The sequence below is a fragment of the Miscanthus floridulus genome, chromosome 5 (assembly GCF_019320115.1).
Source record: "Miscanthus floridulus cultivar M001 chromosome 5, ASM1932011v1, whole genome shotgun sequence".
NCBI lineage: Eukaryota > Viridiplantae > Streptophyta > Magnoliopsida > Poales > Poaceae > Miscanthus > Miscanthus floridulus.
The window spans coordinates 91,332,325-91,355,747 of NC_089584.1; the positions used below are offsets into that span (position 1 = coordinate 91,332,325).

Here is a 23,423-nt window from a genome sequence, read left to right on the forward strand (position 1 = left end):
CATTGTTTCAGTTATTATTTAACATGATTATGCATGTATGATTATGATGCTTGATGATGTATTATGTTCATGATTTGCAGTGCCTAAATGCTTGCGTAACACTGGGGTGTTACACCATTCCTCTCAGCCATAATGATAGCCATGTGTTCATCAATGTACGGTTGCATCACTGTCATACTCTGCAAGACACTGTAATGCGCCCGACTCATCTCTCTGTAATCATTGTCGAGGAACACTTTCCTACCACTTGTGCCCTTCCTAGCTAGCCTTCCCTTGTGACGAGAATCGGGATTATCAATCCCTCTCTATACTTTTAGCCACTCTTGGCAGCACTCGACGACTTCTTCGGAATTGTAACCCTCTATCATGGAGCTCTCTGGGTGTGTTCGGTTATGCACGTATCGGCTTAGAACCGGCATGAACCGCTTGTAGGACCACATTTTATGCAAGAAGCTAGGGCCCAGTGCCTCGATCTGATGAACCAGGTGAATCATGAGATGTACCATTACATCAAAAAAGCGGGAGGTAAACACATCTCTAGCTGGTTCTAGGTCTCCACCATGAATTCATGTAGGTCACTCAGCTCTTGCCTGCGAATTGTCTTCTATGAGATCTTTGAAAAGAAGTAGCACATGCGGGTGATGGCCATCTTTAGGAACTCTGGCTTTATAGCCCTGATTGCAATTGGTAGGAACATTGTCAGCATCATATGACAATCGTGAGCCTTGTAGTATGTTAATGATAGGTCCTTCATCGACACTAGCTTCTTTGGGTTCACCGAAAACCCAGTCGGCACTCTACCCCCCCTAAGGAAATTGCATATAGCTCTCCTCTCCTCTAGGGTTAGGTTGAAGCTAGCCACAGGAAGACTGTACTTACCATTATCTTGCTGTACCGGCCAAAGCTTCCGCATCATGTTCAGCCGCACCATGTATTTCCATGATCTGAGACCATCCTTTGACTTGCCCATGTCCATCAAGGTAGCCATGAGACTCTCAAAGACATTCTTCTACACGTGCATCGCATCAATGGCATGGGGGACCTCCAAGTCTGGCCAATAAGGCAGGTACTAAAAGAAGATCGATTGCTTCTTGAATGGTACGTCTTCGATGGGAGGTGTGCTTCTATCTCTGATCGTTCCATCTGGATTCTTCTTTCCATAGACGACGTGTATGTTTTGGACCATTCTAAACACATGTTCTCCATTACGATGTCTCTCTAGAGGGGGTTTATCCTCCAGGATGTTGCCATAGTATCTTAGGTACAATTTGCCATGGTACTTGTGACCTGTCTTTAAGAAGCGTCGGTTTCTTATGTAAACTATCTTCCTGGATCCAACTAGGAACACCCATTTAGTACCATCCAAACAGACTAAGCATCCATTCTTGCCTTTGAACTATCCAGACAGGGCAAACAGCGTGGGGTAATCATTGGTGGTAACAAATATTATTGCTTTGCATATGAAGTCCTCCCGTCGGAATGCATCGTACATCGGCTCCCCATACCTCTATAGCCTCTCCATTTCTTGCATCAGACGCTTCAAGAACACGTCTATATCAATGCCTGGTTGTTTGGGGCCGGAGATAAGAATGGTGAGGAGAAGGTACTTCCACTTCTGACACAAATACATTGGGAGGTTGTACATGGTCAAGATAACTGGCCATGTGTTGTGGTCGGTCATCCTCTCATTAAAGGGATTCATTCCATCGGTGCTCAAGCCAAACCGTACATTCCATGGGTCATCACTGAATTCTACTTTGTACTTGGCATCGAACGCTTGCCACTGGCTACAATCAGCCAGGTGTGCAATCGTATCATCATCCACCTTGCGCTCATCATCCCACCATATCATCAGTGCGGCTTCCTTAGAGTTTAGGAACATACGCCTCAAGCGGTCGGTCACTGGCAAGTACCACATAACCAGGGTAGGAATTCTTCTCTTATTTGCATCGTTGCCTAATGGAGTTTCCTCTGGGGGCTGAGATTCTTGCACCACCTTCTTCCTCTTTCTTGTGGAGGCTTCCACCCCACTTTGAAGGTCATTGTTCTTATACCGACTAGCCCCACACCTATGACATGTATCTAAAGTCTCGAACGATGTGCCACGCCGAAAAAGGATACAGTGGTTGGGGCATGTATGAATTTTTTCAACCCCCAATATGAGTGGACTTATAACCTTCTTCGCTTGGTATGTGTTGGCGGGAACTATGTTCGGTCGTGGGAGCAATCATGACATGAGGCACAACAGATCATCGAAACTGCAGTCTGACCAGCCGTACTTAGCCTTCAGGATGAGTAGCTAAAGCACAAAACATAGCAGTGTGAAGTATGTCGGACAACTCTTCTCAGCATCATACACAGTCTTCTTTGATGCTTTTGTCGCCCTCTCAATATTTTCTAGACCTCTCTTGCTCTTTTCTAATATTTCTGGTCCAAAGGCCCCAAGCATTTCGTCCAAGTTGTCACCGTCATCTGCATCCCCCTCACGTGCTTTGCCATCATTGCTGGCACCACCAGCATCATCACCACCTTGTTCATTGCCAAAGCCACTACCTTGTTGATTGCCAAAGCCACCACCTTGTTCATTGCCATAGTCACGATCCATTTGTTGCTGAAGATTGTCTGTGAATCGGAACAAGTATGCTTGGGTTTCAGCTTCATCAGCTAGATCATCGTCGCTGTCATCAACAACCACTGTTTCACCATGATGAATCCACACTGTGTAGTCCAGAACAAATACTCTCCTAATAAGATATTCTTTGATGGTACTCACATTTCGAAATGCAATAAGGTTCTTGCAATCTTTGTAGGGATAAATAATCGTGTCACTATTCTCTTTCAACGTCGTTGCATGCTTCTCTACGGCTTTGATGAATTTGTCCACCTCATCACGGAAAAGAGCGTCGTGTCTTAACGAACCATACATCCAAGAGTTCCTCTAGTCCATCTTATAGAAACAAAACAAAGAAAGAAAGAATATTACTCGAGAATAATTATATATACCTGAGACACGCACCATGGCAGTAGATGATAGTTAATTAATTGACTATTAATGCATAAATATTTTAAAATATAAATTAATTGGTTCAAATAAACAATTTCAAAGAAAACAATTAGCAACATTTAATATTTCATCCACTACCTTTCATACAAACTCCATTCCAATTTTATGGTAGAGGATAATTAATTAATGGCCTATTTATCCATAACTAATTAAAAACACACATTATAGAAATGAATCAAAATAAATATTAAATGATAATTAGTAGCCATGATAGATGATATTTTACACATTAGCAACAATTAAAATCTTACACATTCACCTACATGCAAACCCTAGTCACATAAAGAAAAAATTAAAAAAGAAAAAAAAACAAAATCCTAGATCTAGATCTAGATATAGGGTTTCATGACACATGCATCAAACTTCACTAATACTACACTAAAATCAACAAATCAACAAAGATGTAGTAACAAAGGGTGCAATCTTACTTCCCTACCTAATTTACCCTAGTACAATGAAAATTAGGGTCCAATTTTACTCATAACTAGCTCAAGCTTCATGGAAGAGAGAGAAAACCAAAAATCAAATTACTCATTAACCAACGAATTAAATTTAAAATAAAGAGTTGGAGAAGCATTTCCTTACCTTTTAGAGCCTCCACCAAAGAATTTGAGATCAAAACCTCCCCCTTAGTAGAGCAATTTTTAGGAGGAGCCCAAGGCCTCTCAACTTTTTTTTAGAAGAGTGTGTCCCGAGATGGAAGAAGGAGTGGCTGCTATTTATTCGTGCGCCATTAGTAGATGCAGCTGGTGATTCTGTCGCCCCTACAGTTGAACAGCAGGGGCGGCTGGTGGCAGCTGCCCCTACAAATGGGCACTAAGGGGCGGCTGGTGATTGAGCCGCCCCTACAGATCAGCCCTAACTGTAGGGGCGGCTCAGGTTACCAGCCGCCCCTACAATGCCATCTGTAGGGGCGGCTGGGCTGCTGGGGCCCGAGGACGCCCACTTTAGAAGCGCCCCCAACCCCAGCCACCCCTATAATAAAAATGCCCCCGTTCCTACTGTGCGAATCTGGCGTAGTGACACCATATCACCATACGTTGAACGTGCACACGGAAAAACAGCTCGTCAAGCTAGAGCCAAATAAACAACAAAGAAGTCGGAGCCATTTCATCACTTTTGAAGTTGAAATCCTGCCAAAGAGAGGCCTAACTATATGTTGTGTCGTTCAACAGGCACGGTACAAGACATCCTTAATCCTGTACAAAGGCATGAACCTGTGTCACAGGGAGATGCAAAAGAGCTCCCTCAGCCAACTCCCCAGAAACGAGCTCCATTCCGTCTTGTGTGAGCCTAGCTCGCTGGATGTGAGATCGCTCCTAGCTAACGATACATTAGTATATATTAAGAGATGTTAGTGCATTTAAGAGCTAAGTAAGGCTTGAAAAGAAAAGAAAAAAAGACTACTAAACCATACTTATATATAATAAATATAATAACTACTTTTGTATTATATCTCATATAGGAGTACAACATATTCTTATTCGAATAACCAAACAATGTATCTACTCGGTCAGGATGTTCAAATACAAGAAACCAAACAAAATGAGTCTAATCCAACTTGAGCTCATGCGAGACAAATTATGTGATACGAGTAATTATAAAGAGGCTGTCGCAAAAAAAAAAGAAAAGAAAAGAAAAAGAGAGTAACTATAAAGAGGCCTGAGATACTAACAATGTTTGAATATTTGTTCTGGTCCTTCACGAATCACGATACTAATCAGCAAATATAACACCTTGCTGAACTTTACAGAAGTGACGGGACACGCTAACGATATCTGGGTACTAGTCTTTATCCTTCAGGATACTATAATAAGTAAATAAAACTCTTTACTGAATTTTAAAGAATACCAGTCTTTATCCTTCAGGATACAAATAAGTAAATATAACTCTTTACTAAATTTTAGAGAAATAATATTATGCATAGATAATTTGTTCTCTTAATTCTTAGCATTTACCGTATTGCCGAATGGATAACAGCGTGGCAGCAGCAGGCTTCTTACTTTCACGCAGCACTCAAACAAAATATTCTAGCAAGAAGATCTGGTCTACACATTGACAAAGATAGAAATAGTTGTCATACGTTGTGATAGGAGAGAAGATAGATGATTTTATAAAAACAAATAATAATTTGAAAAAAATATCCATTTAATATAGTTTCCATGTATTGTATGACAAGTATGAAAATTGCCTTATAGTTTATGATCAAAACCACCCTTAGATCATTGATGCCGCAAATGAAAGACGTTAATCAAATGATAAGATGATACTAGAGACTAGAGGGAGGGCGGGTCACCATACCGTTGACCGCAAGTTACCCACTCTCAATTTATCCAAACCCAAATTAAGTCATAGTTTTTTATATAAGAAATTATTTCCTTCTCTCTTCTCCTTAACTAGAAGGATTCCCCGCGTGTTGCTGCGAAACTTTCTTAGAAATAAAATTATTGTATATATGAATTAAACCTATATGTTCTTACATCTATTCTTACTAAAATTAGACAAGGCAATGAAAGAATCCAATAAAAAAACTAACAGAATTAGATCGAATTATAAGACGATGGAATGGCAAAACAAATGGCAATATATGAATGCCCTCTATATTTATTATATATTGAAAATAAATTGCGCTTAGTGGAGATGGTGTGAACAGCTTGCATTAAGAGATTGAAAAGTAGTGGGATGACATGGCTATTAGTGGGAGGTGATGTGGATAGATAATGGAAAATGATATAGATGTCTCGCATGTTGAGATAAAAATTATAGTGAGTTTAGCTTTATAAGAGATATAGATTCTAATGTCACATCAACATTTTATCTACTTAGCATCCTAATTAATGCTATAAAAGCTATCTATTGGAATTGACCTAAATAGGCAAGCATTATTGTGTTTATGTAATGTAATCTTGATGCTTGGTTAAGAGCCCTATTCACCTAAACGGTTGCTTCCGTTTAATTGGTCTTTATCTGTTCTAAACATCTATTTCGTCTAAGTAATAGCTAAGTAATAAATATAGTAACTTTTTTTTGTATAATTTTGGTCAAACTTCAAAAGATTTAATTTAAGATAAACCTAAAACACCATTTATTTTGGGACGGAAAGAGTACTAGTTAAGAGACGATTGTATATTTATCCTCTCCTTAATCTGTCTTGATGTCCTATAGACACTTATAAAGTGTTTATGAACGGAGGAAACACTGCCACAAGTATGAACATCCAGTGGGGGACCAATCCAAATGGTACAGCCGGCGAGTAAATTCCATCACGATCACTGCATATGCGACAATGATATCGACACGATAGAAAGGTACCGCGGAGAAGAGACCAAGACCAAGAGAAGAAGGATACACCAACCTGCTACGGCTCCTGGAGGTTTTAGTGCCACCAAGTCGACGTCGATAAGTCGATTCCAAATGGTGTATGCAATATGCGGTGACCACGCAACTCATGCTATCACGCACTCAACACGTGACATAAGCAGTGACATAAGCACCTAAGTGACCACGCAGCGTTAACTTGCGCCCCTGGCGGCTTGAAAAGCCGCTTGACACGTCCACGTTTCAGCCATTGCCCATTGGTGTCCTCGGATCCAAACGAAACGATGATGAAGCAGTCTCCATGCCACAGGGTACAATTGGCGCACAGCATCAAATCGTAGGTACAGCATGGGTCCGAAAGGAACAGAAGAAAGTTTGCCCCGACCCTACACCATCCCAAAAAGTCATTCATAAAGATCTCCGCCCTATTCATCCTACTTATTAGCTGCAAAAAAAAAAAAACATCAACCGAAGGCACCCTACTTGTCAGCTGAAAAAAACATCAGCCGAACAGTTTGCTCACATTTTTAGCTGTACGATGGGAGACCCGCTCCTCCCCTTCGTCACCCCCCTGAGCCTCCTCCTCCCAACTCCAATCCTTCTCCTAGATCCGCTCCATCCACCCTAGCCCCGCCACTTTTGAGCCCAGATCTGGCACCCCATCGTCCAGGCTCTCCACCGATGGGTCCAAGACCCCTACTCCTGCCCAAACCTCGGAGCTCTAGGTTCCCGCAACCCAGGTCACGAGGGTCGTCCGTGGCCAGCCCCGGGCAGCTCCCCCACCCCACGCTACCGCCGCCGGCAGCTGCCAGCTCGCCGCCTGTGGCCCCTTCCTCCACCTCTCTTTCCTCCCCGGCAACCTCTGCGTCCGCAGATCCGGCTTCCCCCACGAAGTCCGACTCTCCTCCAACTCCCTCTGCGTCCACCCCAGTAGACCTCGCCTCCTCGGGTTGCGCCGCCACCTCGGAACGTCTCCGCTCCCCCCACCTCGCCCGCTCCCCTCCTAGCCCGCCGGTCACCACCCCGGCACCAGTGGCCACCCAACCTCCCCGAGCCTCCTCTGTTGGTGTGGGATCCGGCATTGGGGCGCCGCTGTGGGCTCCCTCAACGCCAGCGACGCCACCGCCGCCGTGCGCCACCCCTACCGGGCCCAAATCCGTCACCGACCTACCGGTGCCTTCCACGGATGGAAGGATGGTGGACGAGACGCCGGTCATCGTCGAGGACGTCCTGGAAGATGAGGACAAGGAGGAGGATGCCGCACGTTCGGGCAGTTCCTCGCCGTCCCCCCTCTCCACGTATGCCCCTCCCTTCTTCCCCGCCCGTCAGTCAGCTGGCAGGAGTAAGTTCCGGCGTTGGGAGGAAGACCCACGTGCGGGCAGCTCTAACGACGAACTCGCTTCTTCCGCCAGGCACCCGTCGTACTTGGACGCCGCTCGCAGGGCTCTCCCGGCCACACCTCCACCGCCGGGCAGGGGCTCCGGACGTGACGCAGGGCGCAACCGCCGTGGGGGTTCCCATCCGGTGCCTACAAGGGGGAAGCAGCGTCATCGACGCAGGACCAGTGCGCCCAATGGCCTAGGGACTCAACCGTTGAACGACGCGCGAGTGCCAGTGCAGTGTCGCCTTAGTTCGCAGTCAGCGGCGAGAGTCCTAGTGCACTAGTGCCTCGGCCCACGGCGTAAGGCGTCCGTACCTGACACGCCCCGGCAGCCCCATCAAGGCCCGAACGTCGATGCCGATGGATTTCAGATTGTCGAGAGTTGTCGTCACCGGCGCTATCCAGGGAGAACGACACCCAAATGCCACCGCCCCATCCCGTCAGAGCTTGTGGGTCTCTGCTTCAACTGCCTCGTGCACTACCACATCGCCGCTCAGTGTCGCTCCTCGTTCCGCTGCCTCTGCTATCGGTGTACCGGCCATCGGGCCAGAGCGTGCAAGCGTGCTCGTTCGCCGGCGTGCAAGCGAGGGCCTTCACCTGCGTGCAAGCCTTTGTCCTCGGCAGCGCGTCGCCCTGGCTGGGGTGCCATTAAGGTAAGTTGCCTCGCTGGTCCAAGGTGACCTAGCTCGTCGTCGGGATGTCACGCCAGACGCCGACACCGTCCTCGCCTCGTCGTGTGCAGCAGTCGATCACACCATCATCGTCGCCACAGCAGCACCACAGCAGCAGCCTATCGCTATCACCACCTCGAGGTGACGTTGATAGCCGTCCCAAGGTCGAGGTCTTCGTCGTCCAGAGGAACGTGGACGTCGCGTCTGGAGCGGACCTCTCCCTTGTTCTAGTCACACTCATTGGTGGGAATCATCCTATCGTCTCACCGGCGGAGTTTCAGGCACACCTTTCCTCGAAGTTCCATGTGTCTGAGGGCGCGACTAGGGTTTGTGCTTGGCTCGGGGCCCCCCTTGCACGCGAGTGTCAGCAGGATGTCACTCTAGCTCGTCGTGCGATAGAGTTGGACTTGAGGGCAAGGCAGACCTCATGCTGTGGAGTTGGCCGAGGCAGCTGACAACGGCAGTAGACACGACGATGGATCCAATGATGGTTGAGGCGACAATCCAAGGTCCGTCCCTCGACCGTTGCTCCGCTTCGGAACCAGGCCATGTTGCGGTGACGATGACTGACATGGTCGACAACCCTCCTGGCGACGTCCAGCCGACAACGAGGACGGCAGCACGCGAAATGCGCTTTGCACCCCTCCCAGACCGGCGCAGTCGAGTTCGATTCAAGAAGAGATCGAGTCGCGGATATGCATCCCTCTACAGACCCCCATCATCCGTGCTTGCCCCAAGGCCAGGAGGTCCAAGACGTCGAGGTCGGGTTTCACGTTGAGGCGCAACGAACGCATCGCTAGGAAACCCCGCGCGGCCAACTCCACGCTACAGGTGCAGAATGTTCTGAAGCAGAAGCTTGGTATCGCCGTCGACTCCAATGCTGCGGACGCCGAGATCGTTGAAAAGTTTAGGGCGGCCTTTGCGTCCCCTTTGTCGACCAAGCAAGAGGCCCTACAGCTGTTGTTTGGGGGCAAATTCGATCCGGTAGCCATGAACCCGGTCGGGTTTGACGCCGATGATATTTAGGTCTTGTGCTCAGCTGGTGTGTCACAAAATACTAGTATGTAAATCACAGCTACGGGTGTTTGGTCGCTGGTTAGCTTATGTTGTAATAAATTCTACTTCTGTTTAATAAAAACGTGCCATGGCGCGATCGCGAAAAAACTCCTAAATTGTTTCCGAGTCCCATGGAGAGTGAACGACGCTTCAAAGTTCACGGCTGCACCGCCACCAGCCCACCGCCACCTGCTCTGATATGTATCACTTCACTTGCCATTGTTACAATTTAAAATCACCAATTTCAGCTCGCAAAAAGTCCACCAATTTCATCATACTCCTACGTGCTGATCAACTATATCACCATCATCGTATTTTTTTAAAGAAAGAGCATCAAGATCGCATCTTTGTGTTAAATTCTTGAAAACACCTGCCGTGCAGTACAGTGGCGAATCTAGGATTTTAGGTGAGGGTATGCTTCCCCAAAAAATTCATACACAATTCGGTAAATCCATTTAGCAATTCGGTAATAAGGCTTAAATTCATGAATTAAGTAGACACCATATCCACTAAATACAATATAAATAGTTTCAAAAGCCATACCGATAATTGAAATATATGCATAATAGAGTACCAAAGACTTACTATGTTATTTTGCTGATGTTTTTATTCGACGCTTTCGAAGGGACATAAATGTCTCAATTATATCATCTTCATCAACTTCAAAGAAAATGTCTCGCTCAATGAAAGTGACTAGACAATCATAAAAAATAAATATGCAGCAGCATGTATCATCAAGAAGTTTCTAACCTTATGTTTAATTTTAATTTCATAAAAATTATTATTTCTCTAGGTTCAATGCTCACAAGAATGCTTAATAAATCATTTTATCTATTTTGGAAAAATGCAAAATTTCCAGGGTATTACATAAACAGCCTGTTCGTTTGGTCATAAACGATTGTAAATTTCTAGCCAGAACAGTATTTTTCTCTCACACCAAATCAGCCAGCAGTAATAATCCACGATCGTATACGATCATTTCAGCCCTAGCCGAACAGGCTGAAAGTTCCAAACAGATGGTCTAAAGTTAGCTCTAAACTTCAGCCCACCTCATATTAGAGCATTAGATCTTAAAACTCAACTAAAGTGCTTTTTAGAGCTCTAAAGTTTAGACAAACCCTTAATACATGTACTCAGTTACTAGTCGATGCTAAAAGTTAGATTAAATTAGGTATGATTAGCTAGGTTGTTGGATAACAATAAGTTAGAAGATTAAGCTAAAAAATTAGCTTTACCTATTAGCTCTCCGATTTAGATGCACTAGAGTTAATTTAAACTAAAAATAACTAACTAGCAATTAGCCTATGGCATTCAAACATGTCCTAAGTTTGCCTATATAGACGGCACACCATATCGCCATACGTTGAACGTGCACACCGAAAAACAGCTCGTCAAGTTAGAGCCAAATAAACAACAAAGAAGTCGGAGCCATTTCATCACTCTTGAAGTTGAAATCCTGCCAAAGAGAGGCCTAACTATATGTTGTGTCGTTCAACAGGCACGGTACAAGACATCCTTAATCCTGTACAAAGGCATGAACCTGTGTCACAGGGAGATGCAAAAGAGCTCCCTCAGCCAACTCCCCAGAAACGAGCTCCATTCCGTCTTGTGTGAGCCTAGCTCGCTGCAGTGGCGAATCTAGGATTTTAGGTGAGGGTATGCTTCCCCAAAAAATTCATACACAATTCGGTAAATCCATTTAGCAATTCGGTAATAAGGCTTAAATTCATGAATTAAGTAGACACCATATCCACTAAATACAATATAAATAGTTTCAAAAGCCATACCGATAATTGAAATATATGCATAATAGAGTACCAAAGACTTACTATGTTATTTTGCTGATGTTTTTATTCGACGCTTTCGAAGGGACATAAATGTCTCAATTATATCATCTTCATCAACTTCAAAGAAAATGTCTCGCTCAATGAAAGTGACTAGACAATCATCCAAAAGACTATCTCCCATCTTATTTCGTAACTTTGTTTTCACTAAAACCATTGCAGAAAATACCCTTTCAACACTTGCCGTTGCCACGGATAGAAGCAATACCAATTTGAGAAGCTCATAAACCATATCATACACTTTATGCCTCCTTGTTTGAACAAGCTTAACTGAGAGATCAACAATATTTTCTAGACCTTTGAATCTATCATCCTGCCTCATGTCATCAATATAATTATCTAGCTGCAATTCAAGTCTGAGCAAATTATTATTTGAGAAATCCTTTGGGTAGAACTCAGCTAGTCTGCGTAGCTTCTTTGCATCAAAATACTCAAATGAATTAGAAGGATTGAAGGTTGCCATACAAGACAACAACTCCATATTAATCTCATCAAACCGATTATCAAGTTCTTGACTTATTTGATCAATGACACCAATATATACTTCTCTTCTGAAGTGATCATCATTGGTTTGCTTTCGAGCACGAGCTTTCCTTGTTGATTTGCCGTAAGGAACATAATCACCATCCATAGCAGGAACATCAACACCATGTTTATCACAAAATGAAGTGACCCTCTCAAGAAAATTATCCCAACCATCAGACCTCAATTCTTGCATTTTTTTCTTTGCCACGTTAACAAGTGATATTGCATTAAGAATATCTTGCTCCCTTCTTTACAAACACTCAGATAACTCATTTGTGTATCCAAGAATAATATACATTAAGTGTGCAAAGAAAATAAACTCAAAGGTCTCAAATGCTCCAGTCACAAAATGTATTTTGGTCCAATCATCCTTATATGTCGGATCATCCCCAAGATTAACCAGTACATCATGGATTGATTCATACATAGTAATGATGCTGCATATAGTTTTGTAATGAGATCCCCATCGAGTATCTCCAGGCCTAGGTAAACCCATCTCTTGATGTAATCCAGTTCCAGATACAATTTCACCACAGTCAAGTGCTTTCTTCACATTCTCAAGCCGAGCATTTCTAAGCATGTCATGACGCTTACAAGAAACTCCAACAATATTCAACAAGATAGATACTTGATCAAAAAATGAACTGCAATCAGTATTTCCCTTAGCAACAGCAACAAGAACCAATTGGAGTTGATGAGCAAAACAATGAATATAATAAGCAGAAGGTGATTCTTGCATGATCAGTGTTTTCAACCCTTTAATATCTCCTTTCATGTTGCTAGCCCCATCATATCCTTGACCACGGATTTGAGTCAAACTCAAGCCATGACTAACAAGTAAAGCTTCAATTGCATTCTTTAGTGATAAAGAAGTAGTATCATCTACATGAACAACTCCAATAAAATGCTCACATGGCCTTCCCAGTTTATCAACATAACGCAAGCAAAGAGCTAGTTGTTCTTTATGTGATATATCACTAGACTCATCTGCTAAAATTGCAAAGGGCTCATCACCAAGTTCTCCAATTATTTTCTTTCTAGTTTCTAGGGCACAACAGTGAATAATTTGCTTTTGTATGTCTGGGCTAGTTAATGTACAGTTACCTGGAGCATTGTCCAAAATATACTTGTTTACTTCTTCACTATTTCCGGCAAGAAATTTCAAAAGTTCAATGAAGTTCCCTCTGTTGCTAGATTCTTCACTTTCATCATGTCCACGAAATGCCAACCCTTGATGCAAAAGAAACTTGATACACCTAAGTGAATAAGTCAACCTTTTCTTATAAAGTCGAAGATCCTCATCACTCCACTTCTGAATATTATAATCAATTCCTACCTTGGGATTTATAAAGGCAATGTATCTCTCTTGAGCTGCAATATGTGCCTTGGAACCCAAATGTTTTAGAAGTGCATTCTCTCCTATATTCCAATTATTCCAGCCATCAACAGTAAATGCCTCTGACCCCGTGCCCTTCTTAAACAAGTAGCATATAAAGCAAAATACAGCATCCTTCTTAATACTATACTCAATCCATTCATGATTGTACATCCAACAAAAACTGAATTGGCGATTTTGTCCTGAAATCTTTGTTTTCGGAAAATCATGTGCAAAAGGTTTGAATGGACCTTTAGTAATATATGCTCTTCGAATTGCATCTTGATCATTAACAGGATAACTAAGAATGGGACGTCTTTCACCTGGATCATGTGGAAGGCGATTGATATCATAAACTGGTGGCAGTGAAGATGGCTGTGCTGGTGGCGGTGGCGGTGGTGGCGGTGGTGGCCGTAGCATACGATTTTCAATTTCCTCAACTACTCTCTCATCAGTCTGTTCTTCCACCATAGGTACAACCGGATCAGGAGAGCGATTAGAAGTAGCACCAGCTGCCGCTGCCTTCCTCTTTGCTTCATGCTTCTTAAAAAGAGATGCAATGTCCCCGTTTCTCTTCATAACTGTTGATTGCAAAAATATTACAAAGAACACAATGCCAAATAATTAAATAAATTGTGCTTGCATGATTGGACTGACATATGTGATTATGGATCACTCACATGATACGAGTACTGAACAAAAAATCAATCTAGGTCAACTCCGATGTTGGGAAAAATCCTCCACCTTGCTGTGTGATAGATGATCCTATAATTTTAGCGCTAAGCAATTAGCAATTAAAGTACACATGATTTTTTTTAAAAAAAACAAAGAACAAAAAATGTCACCTGAACGGCTGGACAATTCTGATGCCGATGCTTCTCGTCTGTCAGTCTGTGTGCCTGTGCCTTTGCTTTCAATCGGACGAGAAGACACAAGGACGGGCGGCTGGCGGCTGGTGGCTGGCGACTGACGGACGGAGTATTGGCGTCGGCGTCAGTCTCGGCGATTGGCGTAGGGCACGCCGAACTCGCGAAGACTCGAGGCGATCGAAGTCCAACCGTTCGCTGCGCCGCTGCCTCGATCCGTCCACGGTCCACCGTCTGATTTGGCGTAGCTGGCCGCATGGGCCGTGTCCGCGTGGGCCTGACGGACGCTTGCTTGCACTCGCGAGTCGGCCTGCCTGCCTGCCTGCTCGTGCCTCGCTGATTCCTTGGTCTCGTAAATGATGGATTTTTTTTTGATAAATACGTATATGTACTCCACTTCACGCCGGAAACACAGGGTATGCTGGAGCATATACAGCATACCCTGTAGCTCCGCCCCTGGCGCAGTATTTTATAGGAGTAGAGCTCAGCCGTAGCGCAAAGCGCAACCATCCACCACCGGTCAGAGACGTGCAGGGGAAATATCCCCAAGGAAAGGAAGTCGTTGCAACGACCCATGGCGTCCGCCGCCGCAGACCCGCTCCTCCCCGGCGAGGGCAGCGGCCGCCTCCTCGGGTTCCTGCCCTCAAGCATCCGCCTCAAGACTTCCGTCTGGTCCGAGCTGGGCGGCGCGGTGGGCGACCTGGGCACCTACATCCCGATCGTGCTGGCGCTGTCGCTGGCGTCCCACCTGGACCTCGGCACGACGCTCATCTTCACGGCGCTCTACAACTTCGCCACGGGCCTGCTCTTCGGCATCCCGATGCCGGTGCAGCCCATGAAGTCGATCGCCGCCGTCGCGCTCTCCTCCGCGCACCTCACCGTCCCGCAGATCATGGCCGCGGGGCTCGCGGTCGCCGCCGTCCTGCTGTTCCTGGGCGCCACGGGGCTCATGACGTGCATCTACCGCCTCCTCCCGCTCCCCGTCGTGCGCGGCGTCCAGCTCTCGCAGGGGCTCTCCTTCGCCTTCACCGCCGTCAAGTACGTCCGCTACGTCCAGGACTTCTCGCGCTCCTCCTCCGCCTCCACCGCCGCGGCGCGCCCGCTCCTCGGCCTCGACGGCCTCGTCCTCGCGCTCGCCGCGCTGCTCTTCATCATCCTCGCCACCGGCTCCGGCGACGACGAGGAGGACGCCGTCGCCAGCGACGGCACGGTGGTCCGTCGCCGCCGCCGCTCCTGCAGCCGCGTCCCGGCGGCGCTCATCGTGTTCGCGCTCGGGCTCGTGCTCTGCTTCGTGCGTGACCCGTCGATTCTGCAAGGCCTTCGCTTCGGGCCGGCGCCTCTGCGGCTTGTCAGGATCACCTGGGACGATTTCAAGGTCGGGTTCTGGGAAGGTGCCGTGCCGCAGCTCCCGCTGTCCGTGCTCAACTCGGTGATCGCGGTGTGCAAGCTCTCGTCGGATTTGTTCCCCGAACGGGCCGAGCTCTCCCCGGCGCGGGTGTCGGTGAGCGTCGGCCTCATGAACTTCGTCGGCTGCTGGTTCGGCGCCATGCCGTGCTGCCACGGCGCGGGCGGGCTGGCGGGGCAGTACCGGTTCGGCGGCCGGAGCGGCGCGTCCGTGGTGTTCCTGGCCATCGGCAAGCTGGCGCTGGGGCTCGTGTTCGGGAACTCGTTCGTGACGATCCTCGGCCAGTTCCCGATCGGGATACTGGGCGTCATGCTGCTCTTCTCCGGGATCGAGCTCGCCATGGCGTCGCGCGACATGGGTACCAAGGAGGAGTCCTTCGTCATGCTTATCTGCGCCGGCGTCTCGCTCACGGGCTCGAGCGCCGCGCTGGGGTTCATCTCCGGGATTGTTTTGTACCTGCTGCTGCGCCTCAGGGACGTGGACTACCGAGCACTAGTCGGCCGTTGGGGCTCTGGCCGGCGGCAAACCGGGAACAAAGCTGGAGGCGACGAAGATGCTTAAATCACTATACAAAATAGATATTTTAGATGAAAAGAATATACTGTAAGAGCATCTCCGTAGTCTTCCAAACATCTATGGGCGTGTCTGTGTAGCAGGTAACTGATGGTGTGTTTAACCATCAGTCATGCAGCATGTTCGGCTGGGCTGGAGGATCGTGGCAAGGCTGGGCTGGAGGATCGTGGCTGGATCGTGGATTATTACTGTCGGTTGGTTTGGTGTGAGAGAAAAATACTGTTTCAGCTGAAAATTTACGATCGTTTACGAGATTCACCAGCCAACCGAATAGGCTGGTGTTCTGTAATATATTTTATGATGTTTACGTAATATATATGTAATGTTCAGATAGTACATGTTGTTCTATAATGTCGTAATGTTCACGTATTATACATGTCGATATTCAAGTGATGCACATATGATGTTCCGTTGTGTTAGGTGATGTATTTTAACGTTCTGTGATATTCTTAGGCAGCTGCTAAAATACATGTGATGTTCTGTGATATATTTTAAAATATTATGTGATGCATTTTGTGATATTCCGGCAGTATACACGTGATGTTCTGTAAAATGTAACTGACAAGAAAACAAAACAGGCAACTGCATTTGAGTAAAACTCAAAATCTATTCTCTAAATCATTATTTAGAGAATCATTTGAGTAAAAATTGTTTTTCATATCCCATATCTTTGTATTCTCTGACTTTTTTATATGCTGTTGGAGGGTTTTTTCACCAAAATCTATATTTCTGTAAATTATAAAAGATATAAAAAGTCTTAGGAGTATATATTGTGAAAATATCCGTATCTTCTCTCTTTACAAAAGGCCACAAAACCGTGAATGCGACAGGCAGGCTATGGCGATAGCATGTCCGCTGTGGTCATGGGCCATGGGCCACGGCCCTCGAAGTACTTGAGTGTCATCTCAATCTGCAACAAGGTCGCCATGCGATTTGAGGCTCGCCATGTGATGTTTTGAAGATTTCATTGTGCATCCCGAGCAGTTCGGTGTTGGCCATGGGCCATGGGCTGCCAACTTTCCAAGCATGTAGGAAATGGGCTTACCAAATGGCGTTTCAGTGCCAAGCGTTAACGTGCCAGTTTCTTTAGCCACGTTGGCGTTAACGTGGTTTTCGAAAAAACATTGGCGTTAACGTGAGCAGTGAAAGTTGAAGCGCGTGGGCGACGCGGGATGGACGCAGATTCAGTGACTTTTTTCAGCAGTGAAGCCAGGCGGGAGCAGAATGTGCAGTACTGAACAAAAGTAGCAAGTGATTAAAAATAGGAACGTGTGTACTATGTAGCAAGAACAAAGATCTATTTAAATTAGTTAGAGCTAGTTATTAGCCATTTTTTCAGCAGTGAAGCCAGGTGAGACCTACTTTTTATATAAAAAGTTTTAGTTTTTTATGAGATCTACAATTTTATAGCCTTAGGTTTTGTTATTTGAGATCGCTAGGATGCACTAAAAATAACATATAGTTTCAACCATATATTAATCGTGTACTTGAGCTTCCTACCTCACAAAAATCATATATTTCTTGTATGGTATCAAACAAAGATACTTTTATATATAAAAATTCTAGCTCTCAATGAGATCTACAATGTTTTTGTTTTACCTTTTTCATTTGATATCGTTAAAAGGGCGTACTTAGTGCAGAGAGCTCCCGCTCTGTGCGGGGTCTGGAGAAGAGTGTCAGTGGCAAACCTTACCCTTGCCTATGCAATGCGAGAAGACCGCGACTCAAACCCGGGACCTTCCGGTCACAGGCGGTAAGACTCTACCGCTTGCATCAGGCCCACCCTTCATTTGATATCGTTAAGACGCTCAAAAATATAATATAATTTTTCACTATCATATTACTCATGTACCGCATGGAAATCGTCGTCTCACGTGATAGATTTTACCGCTTCAACGTGTGTGGGCGGCAGCGTGATTTTTTTGGCACCAAACGTGTTGGTGTGGCCAAAAGAGTTAGAAATAAAAATAAAAATAAAAATAAAATAAAAATAGATAAGGTTATTTTTGAAATAAGATTTTTAAAAAGATTAAAAATAATAAAATTATCTTATTTTAAAAATAACTCCACTTATTTTTACTTTTATTTCTAACCCTTTTGGTCACGCCAGGCAAGCGCGGCAAAATTACATTACACTATCACACCATATGTGTTTGCGTGGTAAGATCGGCCACGCTGCACGGTGATTTCCATGTGGTACGCGATTAATATATTGTTGAAACTTATGAAATTGAAAACTATAAAGTTGTAGATCTCATAAAAAATTACAACATTTATTATATAAAATAAAAAGTATCAAGAGCTAATAACTAGCTCTAACCGATTTAAAGAGGTTTTTTTGGTGAATTTTAAAGAGGTCTTTGTTCTTGCTACATACACACGTTCCTTTTTTTTAATCACTTTCTACTCTTGTTTCAGTACTGCGTAGTCTGCTCTGCGTGTCTTCGCCGCTGAAAAATTGGCTAACGACTTGTTCGTTTGGCTTATAAGCCGTATTTTTTTAGCCAACGAATAATATTTTACTCTCACAATAAATCAGTCAATAGTACTTTCAGTCATGTCTTATCAGTCAAGCGAACATGGGGCACTAAGTCTTTGGCACTTGGTCAGCCGTTGGATGGAAAGTCGACGGTGTCTACGGTGGATACCAACAGCTAAAGTTACGTCCTAACTTGAAGAAGCTACGTTACTGAATCTGCGTCCGACAGGGATACCATGTCCTGCGGACAGCGGACTTGGAAAGCCCGATACCTCGACGCCGATGAGGCGGCCACCTCCACGTGGTAGTATCCGGATGCATCTCGCCTCGCATGCTTGATTTTTTTTTGTCCATTGCCCATCATGGGGTGGCTAAGGCCCTGTTTGGTTCTAAGCTCCTAAAATTTTTAGGAGCTAAAATTTTTTAGAGCTTTTTATGAGGCTGCCAAAACATTCTTAAAAGAGTGTTTGGTTTTATCTCCTAAAACTGACTAAAAGCAATAAATCCACTAGCAAATAGACCATGCAACCCTCCTCTTTACCCCTGCTCCTTCTCTGCTCCCGTCGTGGCCCTCGCTCTCCTCCTCCTCGCCGTCTCCGCGGAGGTGGCCATCTCGACGGACGGGAGCGTGAGCAACTCCACCATGTGCCGCCGCCTCGTCTTGGTCGCGGCCTTCCCCGTGCCCGTCAGGGAGCACGGGCGGCGGAGCAGGGTGGCGGTGGGGGCCGGCGGATCCGGCGGCGCGAGGGTCGAGGACGGGGAATGGCGGGAGGAGGTCAGAGGGGCGGCGCCGACTCAGGCCACATGGCGGCGGGGAAGACAGAGGGTACATGGAGGCTGTAAGGAAAATAGACCCTAGGCCCATTTACTTTGGATTTTGGTGTTTGATGACCAACACAACCAAATTGGACTAATGATTTGCAAGTGTTTGTTTTTGTAGTCCAATAGGGTGCAAGACGTGACTTGGACGAAGGCGACGTGATGATCCGATGATCAACACCTTAAGCAAGACCTTAGGAGCACAATAAAAGACCCAAGATATCAAGCAAAGTCCAAGCATGAAGATAGGAACCAAGCCGTACGCAAGATCGCGAAGAAACGAGCTCGCAGATGCGACCGGACGCAAGGACCGGACGCTGGACCGGTGGCTCGGCAGATAGGCGACCGGACGCGAGGACCGGACGCTGGCAGCAACCGACCGGACGCAGGAACGCAGCGTCCGATCGAGTACAGAAAGGTTCCAGAGCGGCATATCTGCGACCGGACGCGTCCGGTGGCAGGCGACCGGACGCTGGCTAGCGTCCGATCAGTGTATTGCCGGCTCAACGGTCGGGATGACCAGACGCGTCTGATCAGGACGATTCAGCGTCCGGTCAGTAGCAGTTTCGCGGGAATTCAACCCCAACGGCTACTTTCTCAGTGGGGCTTATAAATACAACCTCCAACCAGCCATTTGAGAGGTGTGGAGCTGAGGAAACATACCAAGGGTGTTGATACACCATTTTAGTGATCTTCACTTGCATAGAGCTTAGTGATTCATCAGGTGATTAGCGTAGATGCTTTGCGAAGTGCTTAGGTTGATTAGACCATCGCTCATGCGCTTGCTCTAGGTTTAGGCCTAGTGTTTAGTGAGGTTTGCATACCTCTTGCTACCCGGTGCTTGCGAGCACCATTATTGTACATCGAAGGGGCTTGTAGTCTTGCGAGATCACACCAACCGCATTTGTGGTGTGGCCACCACCGTGTACCGGAGGGAACAAGGCCCGTGGCGTTTCGGCCGGAAGCTTGATAGTGAAGACGGTGGGGAGCATCCGGGAGAGGCTTGCCGAGTGGCACGTCAGAGACCCACTTGCGCGTGGGGAAGGCCTGAGGCTATCCACGGAGTTACCCGACCAGGAGCTTGGCCCTCGCGAGGGATTCCTTGCGAGGGGCTCCAACGAGGACTATGTGGAAGCTTGCACGCTTCTCGATACCTCAGTAAAAATACCGAAGTCGTCGACGGGAGTTTGCATATCTCTACCTTGATCTTTAGCTTCCGCATTTACATTCATTGTATTACTCCTTTTGCGGTAGAGATAGCAACACACTAGCAAAACCATAGTTGCACATTTAGATATGTTATTTATTGCATAGGTTTTGCTAGGGTTAGAAAAAGAGGCCATAGTTTAGAGTTAGAATTTTAAGTTGCCTAATTCACCCCCCCCTCTTAGGCGTCACGGTCCCTTTAATTGGTATCAGAGCCGGTTGGCTCATTTTGGACCTTTGGCTTAACCGTCGTTGAGCCGACGTTGTTTAGAGTGGTTGGGATGGATACCGCTAGGCCTCCGCACTTTGACCGCACTAACTTCCCATACTATAAAGCTAGAATGGCTTTCCACCTTGAGGCGGTTGATTTGGGTGTATGGAGAGTCACTCATGACGGGATGAAACCCATCAAGAATCCCAAAAAACCCACAAAGAGTGATGAAAAAGAAATGCACTTCAATGCTAGAGCTAAAAATTGCTTGTTTGAATCACTTAGTATGGATGTTTTTAACCAAGTATTCACTTTAAATACGGCACATGAAATTTGGTTAAAACTCCAAGAGCTCCATGACGGCACAAGCAATGTCCGTGAGCAAAAACATTATCTAGCAAAGCAAAACTATGATTCCTTTACTATGAATGATGATGAGCTTGTTCGTGATATGTATTCTTGTTTGAATCTAATTATCAATGAGCTCCATTCTATAGGATTATTAAAGCTAGATGATGCGGACATCGTGAGGAAGATCATCTCCGTACTACCACAAAAGAAATATGCAAGCATCATCACCATCCTTCACAACATGGAGGACTTGAGCAACATGACCCCAGGCATAGTCATTGGCAAGTTAGTGGCATTTGAAATGTCATGTAAGATGGGTCAAGAAGAAGCCTCTTCATCAAGCAAAGGCAAGGCTCTCGCATGTAGCGAGAAAAAGAAGATGAAGGGCAAGCAAGTTGAGACAAGCTCAAGCTCAAGCTCCTCAAGTGAAGATGAAGAAGAAGATGACGACGACGATGATGATGATGAAGATTCAAGTGATGATGATCAATCTTCCTCCTCCACCTCCGACCTTGATGAAGAATCAATCAAACTTATCAACAAGGTGGAGAAGATGATCCAAAGGCTAAATGTCAAGGGTGTGCCCATCCAAATCCAAGATTTCATTTTCACAAATCAAAGAAATGAGCAAAGAAAGAGAGGATGCTATGGATGCGGTGAGTTAGGGCACTTTGTGGAAGTTTGTCCAAACAAGCCCACACCCAAGACAAAGAATAAGACGTGCAAGAACAAAGCCCTCACATCAATAAGGTCATGGGATGATTCTTCAAGTGAAGAAGAACACCATCACAAGAGGCTTGCACGTAAGTGCCTTATGGCATGAGGTAATGAAAGCTTATCCTCTAGTGAGAGTGATGGTGATGATGATATGCCTTCTTATCATGAAATTGTGCAACAAAATCTTAAATATGCTAAAGTTTGCACTAGTCAACAAAAGAAGCTCAAAGATTTAAGAGAAAAGCTAGATGGTTCATAAGATGCTTATAAAACCTTGCTTGAACAATGTGAGACATTTTCTAATCTCAATAGTGAACTATCTACTAAAATTGAGAAATTAGAGGCTAGTGCAACAACAAATGCATGCACAATTAATGATAAGCAACTTGAAAAGAAAAATGAAAAATTAAAAGAAAAGTTAGCTAGCTCATAAAATGATTATCAAAGTTTGCTTGCTAAAATGGAAACCATGTGCAAACATTGTGATAAGCTAACAAATAAAGTTGCTAATCTTGAGGCCATTAATATAACCCTCACCAAGGCACCTAAAAGAAATAATTCTATATCTAAAAAGGATGTCTTTACTTCTTGCAATGATTTATGTTTAGACTCACATTTGTGCAACCAAGCTTGTGTTGAGAAAGTGATTGTAGATACATGCACATAAGAGGTTGCAAAGGAAAATGAGCAACTCAAGCAAGAAGTAGCTCGCCTCACCAAGGACTTGACTCAAGTGAAAGGCAAGGCGAAGCAAGCCCAACTTCATCAAGATAACACCGTCAAGGGAGTGCAGAAGCTTGATGAAGGACAACCCGTGGTTTGCTACGTGTGCCACAAGGAAGGCCACAAGTCCTATGAGTGCAAGGTGAAGAATGTGGGAGGAGCAAAGAAGAAAGAGAAAAGGCAAACAAGCAAGCTCTCCAACACCTACACCAATAAGGTGGACAAGAAGGCCTCCACACCTTATCTCTTGAAGAAGAAGAAAAATGACAAGGTGGTGGCCATCAAGGTGAACAAGCAAGCCAACAATGGGGTCAAACGCTTTTGGGTGCCAAAGGAAATCATTTCAAACATGAAGAGCACCAAGAAGGTTTGGATCCCGAAAGGGAAGTGAGAAGTCCGTCGGACTACGGGGAATTTGGAGACTTGGCAATGTATGGGTGCATTTCGTAGGGTGCATCATGATGGACAAAATAATTGCCAAGTGGGTTAGTGAATACTATGGATCCAAATTCCCCTCCCCATGTTAGGTAACTAGATGTTATTACTTTTTAATTGGTACATCTTGCAATTAGATTTTCCTACATTGGTATCTTTAAGCATCTAGTTACTCTTCATGCCTAGGTTTGCATTTGCATGATTATATCTTTTGACATGCATACACTAGGTATATCTTATGGTAGGCTTGCTCGGTTTCTTTCTTAACCCTTGGAGCAAACCTACATGGTTTAAAATTGTTTAGGAGCATGGCACATAGCTCGTCTTACAATAGTTCATCTAATATGTGCCAAAGTCCAAATTGTAGATAATCTCTCCCAAATATCATCCTTGAAAATGATTCT

General features: G+C 45.4%; 2 protein-coding genes and 1 long non-coding RNA gene across 3 annotated transcripts; 1 reads left to right on the forward strand and 2 right to left on the reverse strand.

Annotated features, from left to right (window-relative positions):
• Positions 1 to 11,006: 11,006 nt before the first annotated feature.
• Positions 11,007 to 13,408, reverse strand: LOC136454922 (uncharacterized). Its single transcript, XM_066455163.1, has 3 exons — positions 12,156 to 13,408; positions 11,543 to 12,104; positions 11,007 to 11,012 (listed from the first exon to the last, which is right to left on the reverse strand). Exons 1-3 carry the CDS (start codon positions 13,406 to 13,408, stop codon positions 11,007 to 11,009), a joined length of 1,821 nt encoding a protein of 606 aa, XP_066311260.1.
• A 248-nt stretch (positions 13,409 to 13,656) lies between these two features.
• Positions 13,657 to 14,265, reverse strand: LOC136452599 (uncharacterized). Its single transcript, XR_010758858.1, has 3 exons — positions 14,080 to 14,265; positions 13,915 to 13,999; positions 13,657 to 13,815 (listed from the first exon to the last, which is right to left on the reverse strand). It is a non-coding gene; the product is annotated as an uncharacterized lncRNA (long non-coding RNA).
• Positions 14,266 to 14,526: 261 nt separating this feature from the next.
• LOC136452598 (molybdate transporter 2-like) lies at positions 14,527 to 16,313 on the forward strand. The gene has a single exon (XM_066453204.1). The coding sequence runs from the start codon at positions 14,675 to 14,677 to the stop codon at positions 16,064 to 16,066; it is 1,392 nt and encodes a 463-aa protein (XP_066309301.1). The 5' UTR covers positions 14,527 to 14,674; the 3' UTR covers positions 16,067 to 16,313.
• Positions 16,314 to 23,423: the final 7,110 nt, after the last annotated feature.

Excerpts from the sequence above, each read along its gene's own strand:
- LOC136454922 (XM_066455163.1), bottom strand. The coding sequence starts at position 13,408 with ATGTACAATCATGAATGGATTGAGTATAGTATTAAGAAGGATGCTGTA. Across the intron at positions 12,105-12,155 it reads ATTTTCTTTGCACACTTAAT|GGAGCAAGATATTCTTAATG; the intron begins GTATATTATTCT and ends TTTGTAAAGAAG.
- LOC136452598 (XM_066453204.1), top strand. The coding sequence starts at position 14,675 with ATGGCGTCCGCCGCCGCAGACCCGCTCCTCCCCGGCGAGGGCAGCGGC.